General features: G+C 40.7%; 1 protein-coding gene across 13 annotated transcripts in view; it reads right to left on the bottom strand.

Moving 5' to 3' along the window:
* Nucleotides 1–16,522, bottom strand: part of zip (myosin heavy chain 10) — a 183,012-nt gene that overhangs the window by 23,382 nt on the left and 143,108 nt on the right. For 6 of the 13 annotated variants that reach the window (XM_045751939.2, XM_045751934.2, XM_069316108.1 and 3 more), the window contains 3 exons: nt 13,544–13,564; nt 786–878; nt 468–630 (listed from right to left, as the gene is read on the bottom strand). In XM_045751939.2, coding sequence (XP_045607895.1) covers nt 468–630; nt 786–878; nt 13,544–13,564 — 277 coding nt within the window. Of the gene's footprint in view, nt 1–467; nt 631–785; nt 879–4,646; nt 4,656–13,543; nt 13,565–16,522 lie in introns of all 13 variants that reach the window. The other 7 variants (XM_069316106.1, XM_045751937.2, XM_069316109.1 and 4 more) reach the window with 2 other exon arrangements.

The following is a 16,522-nucleotide window of genomic DNA, read 5'->3' on the forward strand; positions in this document are numbered from 1 at the left end:
TGTGCCATTTAATGTCCTGTTTTTCTCCAAAATTATTTTGGCCTAATATTCATTAGGAAGTAAACTGGGGCCAGATTCACGAAGCAGTTACACAAGTACGTACTTACAAACGTGTACATCTTTCCTCAATCTTTGACGGCTTTGTTTACATTTATTAAACAGTTTACAAGCATGAAAACTTCCCAATCAACTGTTGTTATGGTTATAAACAGCCTCCTGGTGCTTCGGAGCTTACTAACAGTTTAATACTGTAATTGTAAACAAAGCCGTCAAAGATTGAGGAAAGATGTACATGTTCGTAAGTACGTACTTGTGTAACTGCTTCGTGAATCTGGCCCCTGGAGTGAGCAGTTAACTTTTGATTATTTTGCATACAGCACTGTACTTCAGTGTTTGCCAACTATGACCTCTCCCAACATTCATTAATTTACTCAATATCAAGGGCTTTTGGGAAAAAAAGTACATACTTCTCTGCTGTTGGTTAGCTCCTGCCAATAATTGATAGAAAATGTGGAATGTGCGTTCATCATGTGTCTGACGAATAGCCCGAGACTTTTCCAGAAGGTATGTTTCAATGTTGGCGCCAGCAATGTAACCTGAATTGTCGAAGTTGATGCGGATGAATTTTCCCTGGAATTTATAAAATATTTTATACTTTAACATATGAAAGTCATGCTGCATGTTAAAATTTACATGTCAAAAGTATATACAGTAATTTAAAAAGCACATCATTTAACAGTTATTCAGTAATGACACGCCAAAACCAAAAATATTGTATAACTTACAAATCTTGAAGAATTGTCATTTTTTACTGTCTTGGCATTACCAAAGGCTTCAAGAATGGGGTTAGCCTGCAAAAGCTGTGCTTCTAGCTCTCCCTGTAAAGTAAACATGTTTTAGCGAGAGAAAAAAGTTTAAAATTAAATCTTACACAAACTAACAAATATTGCCATTATAAACTCACTAGAACTCTACTAATCATAAATGTGTAAAATAAATAATCACTCTTTACCAAAATATAGAATTACCTTTGGAAGCTTACAGCAGAATTCTGTTCTGTACCTTAATCTGAACCGAGAACTTTCAATAAAGCTTGGAATGCTAGTACATATCTAGGAAATTGTAAAACAAAATTTTATCTTCAAAACATTTCTAGCTAAAAATCTTCTCTGTTGACAAAACAAAGTAATGGAAAAAATATATAGATATTATATTGATATGTCAAGAAACTGGCATAATGTTTTGGAGCAAATAATAAAGTACCCTGCTGGACATCAACTCTGTGATGCCTACATCATGCATTGTTAATACAAATTTACTGGAGATGGTAAACTAGACTAAAAACAACTGTCAACATTAGGTGGTCATAGTAAGCTAACTATTAATGTGGTCTACGTAATGAAGATCAGACTTCATTTAGCTAATTTAATTTTCCATCAACCGATTAACTAATTAGTTATATGTAGCTTTACTTGCAATAGTTTGTAAGTTCATAAAGTTAAATAACAAAAAAAATGTGGAAGAAATTAATTATAATGCTCCAAAGTAATTAAGCAATGAAAGTGTACCTATAGTGAAGAATACACGACTGTTTGAACCCCGAGCCATCAAGTCCCTTGGCCCGTAGGATCTGGTCCAGAGCCATCAACTACTTAACACTGTACAGTGTCCACACAAAACTGTTCAGTACTAAGACTTGTTGGCAGAAATTTTTAATTATTATTATTGCAGTAGAGTTATTAGAGTGCTAATATTAATTAAAATAATGCTACAGTACTGTACTAATGCCACTACAACTACAATATATATGTAAACAGATTTACTATTAGGCCAGAGCCAATAAACCATTTCATGTAAATAAAAATGTATTCCACAAGGTAGAATATCAATCAGGACACATTTGGTATATGAACATTGGAGAAATGTTTGAAAATTATATACATAACTGTTAGTTGGTCTTCTGCCACAATGAATCCTTTAATACCTCCCATTAGGGAATTATACTACGATCAATACGCACAATACCTTAACATGGGTTCCCCACCCTTTGCAATTGTCTTCAATGGTAAATGTACAATCGGCCAGAAACTTCCACTATACCAGAACAATGCATCTTAAGTTGCATTTACGGCATACAGTCTATCTGCAGAAAGCTATCCTAACAACAGTTGAACACAAAAAAAATACCAAAATACAAATACATTTACAGTACATACTGTATACTATATAATCATTCTGCTCAGATGCAATCAAAAGCATTAGTGAACATTTTAAGCAACTGCATTAATCACACACACACACACACACACACACACTACACACATTTAGATAGTGAAACAGTGATCATAGGATGGCTGATAAGGGAGAGAGAGAGAGAGAAAGTGGTTTGGTGTTATCATTAACAAAAGGTTAAGCCCAGAAATTAATTAAACCTTTGACATTAAGAAAATTTGAAAAAGTACAAGGACTCATATGGAAGTATTAGTAACAATGACAAATGTTACTCTTCAGCTTTATCTTGCCCTTCTAAATCCCAATTAAATAATGCAGCTCAATTTCAGTATTGTACTAAGGAATTTATAAATTCAAGAAAATGTACAGAGAAGAGTAACAGTTTTTCCTAATCCCAGGCATTAGGAACCTTCTACAGTATAGGAGAGAGACGGAGGGAAAATAAAAATGTCTAGAAAGATGAAGGTGAAAATTATTATGCACACAAATTGATGACAAGGTATAATAAGGGATGATATTAGTCAGATGCTAAAGTTATCAACACAAAGTATAACATAAAACAATGGGCACAAAAATAAATTTAAATTCAGAAAATAACTAAATATTTAATTGGGGAAAATGGTTGGCGGTTTACATAACACGTTGCCAAGAAACACAATACACTAGATGTAGGGTTGCTGAATTGTTTCAATAGTTAAACATGTATACAAGTTACTGTGGTTGAATAGGAGCTGCCTCGCAACGCCCATACCTTGCGGTTACCTTGCGACGATTTCGGGAGGCAATATTCCTTCTGCAATTTTGTCTATTTTTGTGCTACGTGTAAGGTAGGTGGGTGTCGGGTGCCGGCAAGTGTGTCGGGTGCCGGCAAGTGTGTCGGGTGCCGGCAAGTGTGTCGGGTGCCGGCAAGTGTGTCGGGTGCCGGCAAGTGTGTCGGGTGCCGGCAAGTGTGTCGGGTGCCGGCAAGTGTGTCGGGTGCCGGCAAGTGTGTCGGGTGCCGGCAAGTGTGTCGGGTGCCGGCAAGTGTGTCGGGTGCCGGCAAGTGTGGTGGGTGTCGGGTGCCGGCAAGTGTGGTGGGTGTCGGGTGCCGGCAAGTGTGGTGGGTGTCGGGTGCCGGCAAGTGTGGTGCTTGCTTACTAGTGATTATGAACAAGATAAATCAATGTCTGGTGCACCAAAGTGTATCCCTTGCCATTCAATTTCTGTGTAGTAACTGGCCTTGAAGTTGTGAATGCTAGTGGCTTCAGAAATTTCATTCAGTGTGTTCCACTTGAAGACCACCTATATGGTCTACAACAATTACCTTACATTTCTTTAACAATTGCATTTCAAGACTTCAATGATACTAGTGTTGCCATACTTCTCTAAATTTTAAGAGGCTGTCCTTGTCCATACTATCCCCCCCTCTTAATTTTTAGTGATCATATCATGTGCTCCTTTTCCCTAAAAGCTGTGAGAATGAGGTACCCATACCTGTTTGATATCTGCTTGATGGGGTTCCGAGAGTTCTTCTACTCCAAGTCTAGCCCAAGACCAGGCTTGACTTTTGAGAGCTTCGTTCACCAGGCTGTTGCTTGGAGTGGCCTGCAGGCCCACATACCCATCATAACCCAGTTGATCCGGCACTTCTTTTAGAAAACAATTTAGTTTTCTCTTGAAGATGTCTGTGGTTGTTCCCGCAATATTTCTTATGCACGGTGGGAGGATGTTGAACAACAGTAGACCTTTGATGTTTATATAGTGTTCTCTGATTGTGCCTCTGGCACCCCTGCTCTTCACTGGTTCTATTCTGCCTTCATAAGCTTTGTTTCCTCAATTCCAGTACTAGTTAGACTGCAAACTTTTACACTATCATGTTTTTGTGCTTACTGGGTGAAAACCCTAAGCCTGTACTGCATTCTCTTGAGAGAAGTGGTGGGTGGAGGGGGTGTGGGGTGAGGGTGATGCACTTGGGGGTTAAGTGGGTAATAAATGGGGGCTGTAGTTCTAATGGGTGAAAATTTTAATGATAGCAAATGGGGTGTTAAAATTGGTGGTGGTGGTGCTCTGTTATTAATACAAGCATTGTACTGAAAATGAAACTTTGGCAGCAATGACCATCACATTGCTGTCTCACCTATGTGCAAATTGCTAAATAATGCATACAAGCAAAATTAAGTTCATAAGCACGAAGAATTATTTCTGGAATAGGTGATGCCACTACTACCAAATACTGTACTTCCTATCACTAAAGTGCCCGGGACAGGCAAGTTCCACCCACGCAGGATCACACAATACCATACACAAAGTGGGCATAACTGGTCATGCCAAGTTTACAGATGGCAACAATTAAAACAAGCACACACGCACGCACGCACACACACATACAGAGGAGCGGGCGACAAGCGGTGGTTAGTAAGCAAACCTTTCCTTACCGCAATGTTCTGCACTTGCGCCAGCCAGACACACAGCAGCAGCACCAACAGCAGGAGGCAACAGCAGCAACAGTAGAGATGAGAGAAAATACCTCAAATCAATTAAACAAAATTTTTCCTTTAACAACCTTGGCTTTGTTAGCATTCAGCATCTTCACTCCCCAATTATAACTGCAGCTCAACATGCAGGTCAGTCATTTAAATACAGTACTCGGGGAAAAGAAATTTAGGAAATTTTATAATTAAGATTTTAAGTGCTATGAAAGATATTGCAATACTATTTAAATACTCTCAAAAAAGTATTGCTTTATAGCTATTTATATACACATTAGTATGGTTATGGCCTAATAATTTCTGCCTATTTACATATCTGAACTATACTACAGTACACAGATTCAGTACTGGGATGCAACATTCATCACTAGACTACAGGACACATCTTATCTACAATATTCGGTAAGGAGAGGGAGGTAGTACACGGACAGCTCTCCATACAGGCGAGAAATCCATAACATTGTTTTTCCATGGAAAAGGATCTACATGAAAACTATTACAAGACCTTAAAAACATACACCGAGATATACGAGTGTCAACACCATTCCGAATTTACTCTACCACATCAATGTACACAGATGACCAACTACTGTAATACTTGAAGTGCATTTACACATCAGTTACTGCCACATGTACTAGACACAGCCCAAATTGGGTTACTCTAGAAATTACAAAATGCACTGATTTAGTACAAGAACAACAATGAGAGAGACCAAAGCCAAGCACTGATGCCACTGAGTTACTCATTACTTCAGGAAGGTATCCTCAAGCTTCCAGGAAATTGGTTACAACCTCAATGTTTCAAGTAAATAAAAAAAAACTTCATCCTTTATAGTAATGGACATGATAATGATGACGCCCACTTTAGTATGGAGTTTACCTGGAGTGGATTCCAAGAGGAGTTCTACTCCCTAATCCAAACTTAGGGCCCAGGCTTTGTTTCTTCATATAAATCCAAAATTTAGGCAAAAGCAATCCTTCATTCAGTAACAAAAGGTTCACTACAGGTATTTTGTATATTCCACTGGAGGAGAAGTTGGTGTAGGGTAGGTGCCAATTACTATAAAACAGCAGTGGTGCTAGACTGAGTAACAGGCAGGTGAAGTCCAATACCACCTCACTGTGTTGGGCATATATGACACCTCTGACAATAACAATCCTGTATTTCATCAAGTTCTGTGGAATGTTGCTTCAGTGTTGTTAGTTTCAAGTCTAAAATAATCAGGAAATATTATAAACGTCTTTGATACAGTATTACCCACAAGAATTTACTTGCTGTTAAAGTTGGCAATTTGCTCTGCAATTCAAAGCCGATTTTATGAGAAAACGCATATTAGGCTAGCATACATTCAGTATTTGTATAAATAAACCCAAATTCTGAATAAATTTAAGGGTATAAATATGAAATGAAAAATTCATGTCTACTTGAAATGACTGCACAATTTTCTAAATGCGCACGTTGCAAATTCACCCGACTCGGCACTCAAGTACAATACTGTATTTTACTGAATTGCCTCAACCATTGCACTGCTCCAATTGGTAACTGCAATTTCCTCTGGTGCTTGAACAAATATGATCAATTTACTTTTTTATTCGCACAGACAGGTCCTGTTAGCAGGCTGAAAGTTTTCATTTTCCCATAGTTCATGGTAAACCTAACCAACTAGTTTTCTCTGGAACACGACCTGAGAATGGGTTAAAACCAGGTACTGTACCCAATTACTGTACTGCTGGGTACCTGGGTTTACTGTTGTAAACAAACTTTCCAACATCCTGATACACTTTCGAAATCTATTCGTCCTTCATTTTCTAACCAAGGCACCTGCAAAACAGCCTGAAAGCAAAACAGATCCACCTTCATAAATCATAGGTGATCATCTTCAATGCAAGTTTCATCTTTTCTGTGTAAAATGTACTACAGTATTACCATGAGAACTACTAAAGTAAATTTTGGTTTTATCCCGCCACTAAGCATCATTCAAACACCACTTGGTGACCATATTTTTATGCTGTCACTTCACAATAGGCAACAACAAACCTCTGCCATTAAAACTAATCTTGCAGTTGACATTGAATGGTAGTTTTGAGAAAACAGTGCCCTGATAATGCCCAAGTTCCTTTAAACTTTTTTATAGATTTAGGCAGGCTGAATTGCATTTTTTGTTTTTGTTTTGAGATATATACAAGAGTTGTTACATTATTGTACAGCCACTAGTACGCGTAGTGTTTCGGGCAATCAATCAATCATTCTTAATATCAAAGTTTTAGATTTTGCAATAAGTTAACAATAAAAAAGCAGTTAAAGAGACTAAAAATGATTGCCTTTTTATCTATTGTACCTCTACTTTTTATCTAGCAGAGTAAGAACCATCAATATCCTTGAATGTTTTGACAGATGCTTTTTACCTGGATGAGGTTCCGAGAGTTTTTGTACTCCAAGTCCTGCACGGACCAGGTTTGACTTGCGAGAGCTTGGTCCAACAGGTCATTGCTTGGAGCAGCCCGCAGGCCCACATATCCACTATAGCCTGGTTTGTCTGGCAGTTCTTGCAGAAAACTGTCAAGTTTTTTCTTGAAGATTTCAACTTTTATTCTGTCAATATTTCTTATACTTGCTGGGAGGATACTGAACAACTGTGGACCTCTGATATTCAGAGTTCACTGACTATGGCACCTCTATTCTTCACTGGGTCTATTCTGCATTTCCTATGGTTTCCCATACTACAGTTGAAATTTACTTTTTTTGTTTTTCTTTAAATAGTTTATGCTTTCATAAGATAAAAGCATTCAGGATTTTTTAGTTTCAGAAATGTTACATTAGTGGGACCTTGGCAAGGTGTAGGTACCTGGATGGGGTTCCGAGAGTTCTACTCCCCAAGCCCGGTCTGGGGTCAGGCTCGACTTGCAAGAGCTTGGTCCAACAGGCTTTGCTTTGAGCAGCCTGTGGGTAACCCCAAGTGAAAAAATCATACCCCAGTTGATCATGTATCACAGAAAAGGTTGATGACAAAGAATTTCTAGATTTCTACCAAGATGACCATCAATGAATGAGAGAGGAACTGCAAAACCTGGAGGGAGCTAATAGGTGAACATTACATGGAAGCATCTTGGCGCAACTTTAAGAAGGTCATCATGGAACTCGTTCAGAAATGTGCCAAAAAAAGGAGGAAGAAGCGAAAGAAAACTACAGTAGATGGATGACACGGGCAGTAAAACAAGCATTGATAACCAAGATGATCCTCTGGAGAACGTATTGTAACTGTTCTATTGTTACGTAAAGTATGGTGACAAACACAAACACTAAGAGTATATATATATTTGGCCAGAGTATACAGAAGTATGCAAGTGATACTTTGGTGAGCAATGGTGTGAGTTGAGCGCACTGAGAGTCGGTACAGTATCCCGCAAGTATCTGTTCTAAACCACACTTGAAAGTAGACTAGTTATTATTCGCTACTGTGCTGCTTATATGCTCAGGCAACATCTCACTGTTCTCCAAAGGTTGACAGGAATATTACGTGGAAGTTGGGAAAGGTTTGAGTTCCATAATTATTAAAAAAAAAAAAAAAAAAAAAAAAAAAAAAAAAAAAAACTTTGCTTCTCTCATTAGGCTAATGCGTTTGGAGCGAGTATATTACAGTATTGGGATAATCTACTCGCTATTGATTACGAGATATATAAAAGGGCACTAAACTCTGCCACCCAGGAAATCACATCTGTCAAAAGGAACTACAGTACGAAAGAAAACGTGCCCAAAACAAAGAAAGATCCAAAGTCGTTTTATACTTTTACGAGCAGTAAAACCAAATCTAAGGACTCGGTAAAACCTCTAAAAGATAAGACTAACCAAACAATAATGATAATGAAGGACAAAAGGGCAGCTAATACTAAATGAATATTTTACATCAGTGTTCACACTAGAAAGGTTAGATGACATCCTATCAAATATTTCAAGGAGGTGAAGAGAATGAATTTAGGAATATAACCATAACATGTGACATAATTAGGAAGAACATTGACAAACTAAAAGACTAAGGCCCTAGGAGTGAATGGAATACAATCCAAAGACAAAGGAACTGGCAGAAGTTCTGCCTTCCACTGAAGGTACTTTTAACAAAGTCTCTGGACCCATGGATAGTTCCCCTAGACTGGAAATATGCAAATGTCACCCCATTTTCAAAAAAAGGCAGAAAGGGGTAAGCCGAGAACTACTGTCTAATCAGCTTGACATTACACATCTGCAAGCTCGTGGAGAAAATCCTAAGGGAGGGAATCATTCACCATCTTTCAATGAACAATCTCGTAAAATCAACACAACATGGGTTTGTGTTTATTTTAAGTTGAGATAAAAAAGATCCTGCCTTACAAATCTGCTCACACTTTTGAAAACGGTAACAAGCTACTCAGACAAAGGACTTCCGGTTGACGTAGTTTACATGGATTTTGTTGAAGCCTTTAGCAAGGTTTCAGCAAACAGGGGGGTGGGGGGGGTACCACAGGGGTCCAATTTGGGGCCAACCCTTTTGTCAAATACATCAATGACATAGATGATAATTTTACAAACCACATCAAATTTGCAGATGACACAGATTTATAGTAAAATGGGAAATGATAATGATGTAGCCTTACAAAAGAGATCTGCAGGAACTCCACAAATGGTCAGATGACTGGCAAATGCTTTTTAATATTAACAAATACAAGCCCCCTGCATGTGGGGCACAACATCCCACACCACAACTACCAAATTAATAACGTTACATTACAGCAGACTGATGAGGAAAAGGACCGTGGACACAAAATCCAGCACTCAATATAAGTTGCTCAGCAGGTAGGAACAGCAGTTAAACAATTTAACCAAACACTTGGAATAATCAAGTGTACCTTCGTTTTTAAAGAAAATAAGGTAACGATTCAATTGTTATCAATTGGGGGTTGTGGAGGGGGGGGGTGTAGGAGAAAAAAAAGTAGTTAGTAAAGAGTTGATTGACAGTTGAGAGGAGGGCCGAAAGAGTAAAGCTCAACCCCCGTAAAGACAACTAGGTGAATACTAGGCGAATACAATAACCCCCCCCCTACCATTCTATCACACTACTGATGACACCTTCAAAGAACTTGTTTCTCAAATGTGGCACTTACGGATGAGTACAAACAGGTACCCGACATTTCCATAGTCTCCAGCTCCTTACAAGGCATCCTGTGGACTAAATTTACCTGCCGGATTTTAAGAAAATAGTAGCTATGCTAATCCAAACAAAAAACTGCCAAAATAATGCTCTTTTAACACACTCCAATGTGATGAAATTTAGATATGTACAATGTTAAATGAGTTGATAACGGTGAATCAGCCTTTTAAGGTGAGGGCATCCTCACTGCTTCAGTACACTACTTAAGCCAACTATGAATTGTCTAATGCTGTAGCTAGAGCATCAATTCAGTTTCTTACAGCAGTGTTGCAAATGCTGCCATCACATACTGAACACTGATGAACATTTATCTTAAGGAAATCCAAAACGTGTCCCCCCATGCCCGAAAATTTTTCAACCTGGAGTACACCAGGACCAAGCTGGGGACTGACTGAGAAAAAACTCAATTTAAAACTTTTAACTAACATGGCACTCTCCTCTGGAAAGATCAATTTTACACATTCACAAAGGCATTCTATATACATTGTGAAACTAGCCATGAGGTTTTTGGGGGATGTTATCAGAAGGGACATTCCTTTGGGCTTCCCAGGCAGCCTCCACCAGTCATAAGTAACAGCGGATGGCCCTCCCCCCCCAAGGTGTACTCGCTACACTGCCGGACACTGGCCTGATTACATCCTGCCCACCTGCTGCCCCTGCCCCTCTCACTACACCTATACTGCTTAGGTTTCATATCTGATGCAAGAGCTGTTAAACCTCTTGCCTATCCTTAGCCACACCCTTTTCCCTACAATGGCCTCTCGGCACCCTATTCCCACCTTTTTGGCCGGCCTCTCCACTTCACACCCCCCCCCCCCACCTTGGCCTCACGATCCGCCACATCTTCCCCTGACCCTGACCTCTAGTCCAGCCACTCCCTCCACCACCCCAGACCAATCAACTATACCCACCCCCCTTCCAACTAATCACACCCCCCACCCTAGGCATCTCGACCAACTACACCCCTCAATCCTGCCCTCTCTACCCCCCCCTCAATCCTGCCCTCTCTACCCCCCCCCTCAATCCTGCCCTCTCTACCCCCCCCCTCAATCCTGCCCCTTCTACCCCCCAATCCTGCCCCCTCTACCCCCCCCAATCCTGCCCTCTACCCCCCCAATCCTGCCCTCTCGACCCCCCCTAATCCTGCCCTCTCGACCCCCCCCCTAATCCTGCCCTCTCGACCCCCCCTAATCCTGCCCTCTCGACCCCCCAAAACCTGCCCTCTCGACCAGGCATACCCCAGACCAAACTTCGGCTTCTAGACCCAAAAACAATCCCATTTTCTTTAACCCCCCCCCCCCTCCGACCTCCCCACCCAGGTTCCTCTACCCACTACCAGGCCTCTCGGCCACCACCATTGCACCTTCATGCACACACTCACCATCCCTTCCATCCGCCGCCTGCTTTCTGTTTGCTTTTATAACTCACTTCATGATGACTCGCTTCCGCCTGCTTTCATAACTGTATTTCCCATTTCTAAACTTTCCCTTCACCTGTGCCGCTCCATCCTCTTTAACCCCACCCAAAAATAAAAAAAAATAAAAAACGAAGAGCCTCCATCTTCCATATATCACTGCTGGATCACCAATGAACCCCGACACACCAGGCGCTGACACGGGCCTTGAGCCGTGGCAAGTTATGGTATAATGACCAACTTGACACCGCAGCGAGATTGTTAGGACGCCGATTGTTGTAGATGCCGAGGGTCCCGACAACATGAAAGATGGCCCGGCCTGACTAATGCCGTCACCATCAGCGGGAATTAGGGACGGCTTCCCCGCCCCTGCCGCCAGCTGATGCATCGCTGGCCTCTGCTCTCATCCACACAAGCACTACGCCCTACCTCCTCACATCTCTTACACTTTATAAAATCCAAAGATGCATATTTAGCATCTGTCGGCACGAAAACAACCAAATCTGTCTACACCACCACAAACCACCTCTCCCTTTCAATTTTTTTTGTAGGCCTAGCGTTAGATTCAGTTTATTTAGGCCTAGGATCATGTTTTCTTTGAAGGCATTTACATTTTTAGGAGGACAGTAAGGGAAATTTTATTCCTCTTACGGTCAACACACAGCGGATGAATTTTTCCATTCTGTATTTGAGAAAAACAAACTACTACTAATGCTGCTGAAAAATTTGATATGGAAATGATCCAATACAGTATAATACCTTTTTGTATAGGCTACCTTTGGCAGACTAAGTGAAAATGTTTAACCTTTCATACTAGCTATCTTTCTGAAAACCTTCATTTTTTTAAAGTTAAAAAATTTAAGAACTTTTCCTCTTTACCACAGGAAAAAAGATGCCTTAAGCCACTACGTTAAGTGGCAAGCAGGGACCAGGATTTTCAAAGCATTCATTACACTTAACAGATGAGCCTTGCATAGAGACAGGCCTACAAGACACGTCAACACACTCCACGTTAAAGAGACCACCTATCACAATAACATTTATCACCAGTTGGATACACAACAAAATTGTCACTAATAAAATGTAATCAAGGGTCAGGATTCATCAAGCATTTCCGCGTCCATTTACGAAACCTGTACATCTTCCCACAATCATGGTGATTTAGTCCGTATTTATTAAAAAATTTCTTTCGAAAATTCCTAGCTCTGTCATTATACACAATCCCATAGAACTTTAGGACTCAAACTGCTTAATAAATGCAAACTAAGTCACCATGCTTGAAAGAAGATGCACAGGTTTCGTATGTGGACACGTAAATGCTTGATGAATCATGACTTGGATCACTGACGAACAACACACCAAAGTAGAGACTGAACAAAATACAATGGGGACGAAATTCTTTAAATCCCCATCTAAATAACTATGTTAGTGAGACAAGAGAAGAAATAGAGCAGGGCACCGCTCCAGTGCCAGGTATGTCCCTTACGGGCTCGCCATAGCCCGTGCTACTTGGAACTTGTTCCGAGTAGCTGAATCTATAACAACAACAAAAGAAATAGCCAATAGACACACCACCGCCCCCCTCCCACACCAAGGTGCTCCACCTCAGCCTCCACGTCTCCAGTACCTTGTCCTCCAGAGTTCAAGGATCTGTTATAGCAATGGAGGCTGTTGCAAAGAATAACTGTTAGACATTAATACGTATACTACTGTTTTATTTGAGCCTTACATGATGGTCAGTGCAAATGTTTCACATGAACTAAACTGTGTACATTAATTTACCATCACAGTGTATCAAAATACTTGTGTACCAACTGTATGAATAGCAAATATACTATTCAAGTTCTATACTAAACGTACCAAGACTTACAAGAGTCAACTACACAAATGGTTATGTTAATTGTTAACTTGAGCTTACTGGGACCAATTTACACAAGTGTTCAGCAACAAACTAATACGCCATTAAGATTAACATTAATTAACAAAATAAAGGCATATACACATACACTACACACACACTCATACAATGTATGATCACATGCGCTTTCTTCACGTACACAGTATCTATATCTAAGAAGTGCGTCAGGGTGGGGGTTGATCTGGGCGGGGCCTGGCTACCACAGCGCCCTCGCCCGGTGTTAATACAAACTAATGCTAAAGGGGATTAAGTTTCCTGTCCAACTAAACATGATGAGGAGGAGGAGACTGGAAGGGGGAGGGGTCTCCGCGCCATAGTCAGAGCCTACCTTGTTCTCTTGATGAGCGGCCTGTAATGGTGAAAAATACATTATCACAACTGTCGCCACCACGGCATATCCTCCCGCCAACATGTTATATTGGGTAAGTAATGCATATGAACAAAAAATCATTAGAATTACATTATATATTATAACTAACACGCACAAACACCTAAACTACGTCTCCCACTGTCTTCAGAAAAATGGGTGTAGTAATAGTCTTTAATAGTCAAAGATTGCAGCATCTGGAAATGAAAGCTCACGACACACACGCATACACGTACACACAAAGGTATTCACAGTTCCATACATTAACTATTTACAGGTGTGTATTACCCAAGTGTATTTTAGAGAAGGCACTTGGCAAGAGTACATGGAGGCGAGCAAGGTGTGCCACCTGCCCATCAAACATCTTTCACACCTGTAGATCTCACACACCTGCAGGTCACGCACACACACCTGCAGGTCACGCACACACACCTGCAGGTAACACACACACGCGCCTCTCGTCCTCTCAACACAGTAGCCCCAGGAATGATCATGCAACCTTCCACCACATACTGTTAAAGAGTACCATTGGTTAATACAGTTACTGTGTTACGGCCGAGTAATTGCTTCTGTTAGTCTATTCAATACAAGTTATGAAGAGAAAATGTAAGATCAAGTTATTCCATACACATGCCCAAATGCTACCCAACTGCCCATGCTTACTAGTTTCAAACCAATTTTACGCAACAATTCTGAGCGCCGTTCGTAAAGTTTTAAATTGCATTAAAAATGTATTCTCCGTGAATGGCTGGAGGAAAACGTATCGAACTCGAAGAGTGCCGTTTTCTGTATATGCACGCACTAAAAAATCTAAAATAGTTTGTGGAAAAGTTTGTTTTTTAACCCCCCCTTTGGCTAGTGACTAACATGATGGCTAGTGGTTAACAGCCTCACGGCCCTGAGTTCAACTACCCAGTAGTTAAACTCGAGGTCATGACCTATGGGAGTCTTACAACTGTGCCTGCGTGAGATTATACCTCAAATGCCAGCCATCATAGTCACTAGGTATAATACCCTTCGCCATGTGATGCAGTACTTCGGGGGCGAGGTACCCAGTACACCACTAGCCTACCTCCACACCAAGTGGTGAGAGAGAGTACTGTGCCCGTTTCTTGCCAGTAATCCAAACGTACTCATCTTAAGACATGGCTCTGGTGCCAAGGGGTCAAACGCACGGGGTCACCCAAGGGATTACCTTTCACCAGTGGGGGAGGGGGAATGTGGTGGTGGTGACTGCTGTCGATGGCACGGATAATGTGAGTAAAAGGGAAGGGAGGGGTCGAGGGAGGAAGGTGGTGATGGGACTGGGTAAAAAATATATATTTTTGTTTTGTCTACTTCAAATGAACAATTATTACTTTTTTTAACACTTGTGTATGAATTAGTGCCATTGGAGCTTAAGCGTCTAAGAAACAGTTCCTTTCTGAAGAAGTTCCTTCAGTTTACCAATTAGTCTGTCACTATAGGATGAGTGGCGCTGCCCAATAAACTCGCCACTCGCGACAAAACTTAAAACTATGTTCACCAACTTGGTGAACACCAACATGTTCACCAATTTTACTTTCCCAATCGAAATAGGGAAAGTTCATTGGATAATCATGTGAACATTATCATTACTCTAAACATTTGTATCAGTTTAGTGATTCCGCTAAGAACCAGTTTATTTTTACACGGGCTCATGTTTTAGTTCTATAAATTTCTCTCATCTCAAAATAGTGTAACAATATTAGTCAAGAACAATAATTATCAACTGCTTAGATTCAGGTCTTACTGGTTAACGACCTAGCCCAACTGTATTGACTAGCCCGTTGTATTGATTGGCCACTCCGTAAAAAAAAAAAAAAAAATAAACCTAACCTAACTAGCAACGTTTGAACCCAAGGAACCCACCTAACCTATCAGTCTGATACATAGAAAATGTGAATATCTGTGATATTCATAGTAGATTTGTCGTAACGCTTCATAGTAGATTTCCAATGTTAGTTACCATACGGTACAAAACGCGACCTATTATTTGAGAGGACGGGTTGAAGGAACACTGTTCTAATACAGAGGTCACCCAAACACTTGATGGGTGTTAATTGTGCATCAGGAAGTGTTTAACCCCACCTGCTGGACTAATTTGATCAATTCCCATCAAACGCGCCAAGCTTAATGAGCACAAGTTTTCAACGGGTGTTTTTGAATTACCATAAACGCCGGCCATGCCTCCCAACTTCCGTATCCATCAAAAAAAAAAAAAACTTTTACTAATTTACATACGCGGCAGAATAAGCATCTGTAAAGCCCAAGCTTCATTATCGCAAATTGTTCCATTTTCGAGATTATCGAGTAGGGTCCAAGACCTGAGGAAGTGTTGACCTGTCTACGTCATCGCTACTCTAACCAACCCAATCTCGCCTTACTATAATAATATACCGATTGATTGATGAAGATTAAGCCACCCAGGAGGTGGCACGGACATCATAATACACAATTGTGATTTATAAATTGTGCACGAGGTGAGAGATGTTACGGGCTCCCTTATGTGCTACATGGACGACGGGAGACATCTCCCGTCACGCAGGGTGCAGTCGCACCTCCACAGATCTCCAGTATCCTCTATTGATACTGGCAATGGCTCAAAAGGGCCACCACTTACGGGCTATTCATGCCCGTGCCACCTTTTGGGTGGCTTAATCTTCATCAATCATCATTTGCTACATGGACATTTCGTCCTAAGTAGCTACATCTAATACAACAATAAGTAGAGATATTAATACGTCAGTTTTATGCCAGTACAGATGTTGGATGCTATCCACAATGCCTAATCTCGACAAGGTTACTCTCCAACGTAGTGTAATCGTTCTTCTGTCACTAATATGCAGCACATACCACTGTCTTCACGGTCACCTCTATTTAGGCTGGTGTGTTATGTTCGCAGATTGGTAGGCTAGAGCC

Source organism: Procambarus clarkii, chromosome 82 (genome assembly GCF_040958095.1).
Source record: "Procambarus clarkii isolate CNS0578487 chromosome 82, FALCON_Pclarkii_2.0, whole genome shotgun sequence".
Classification (NCBI taxonomy): Eukaryota; Metazoa; Arthropoda; class Malacostraca; order Decapoda; family Cambaridae; genus Procambarus; species Procambarus clarkii.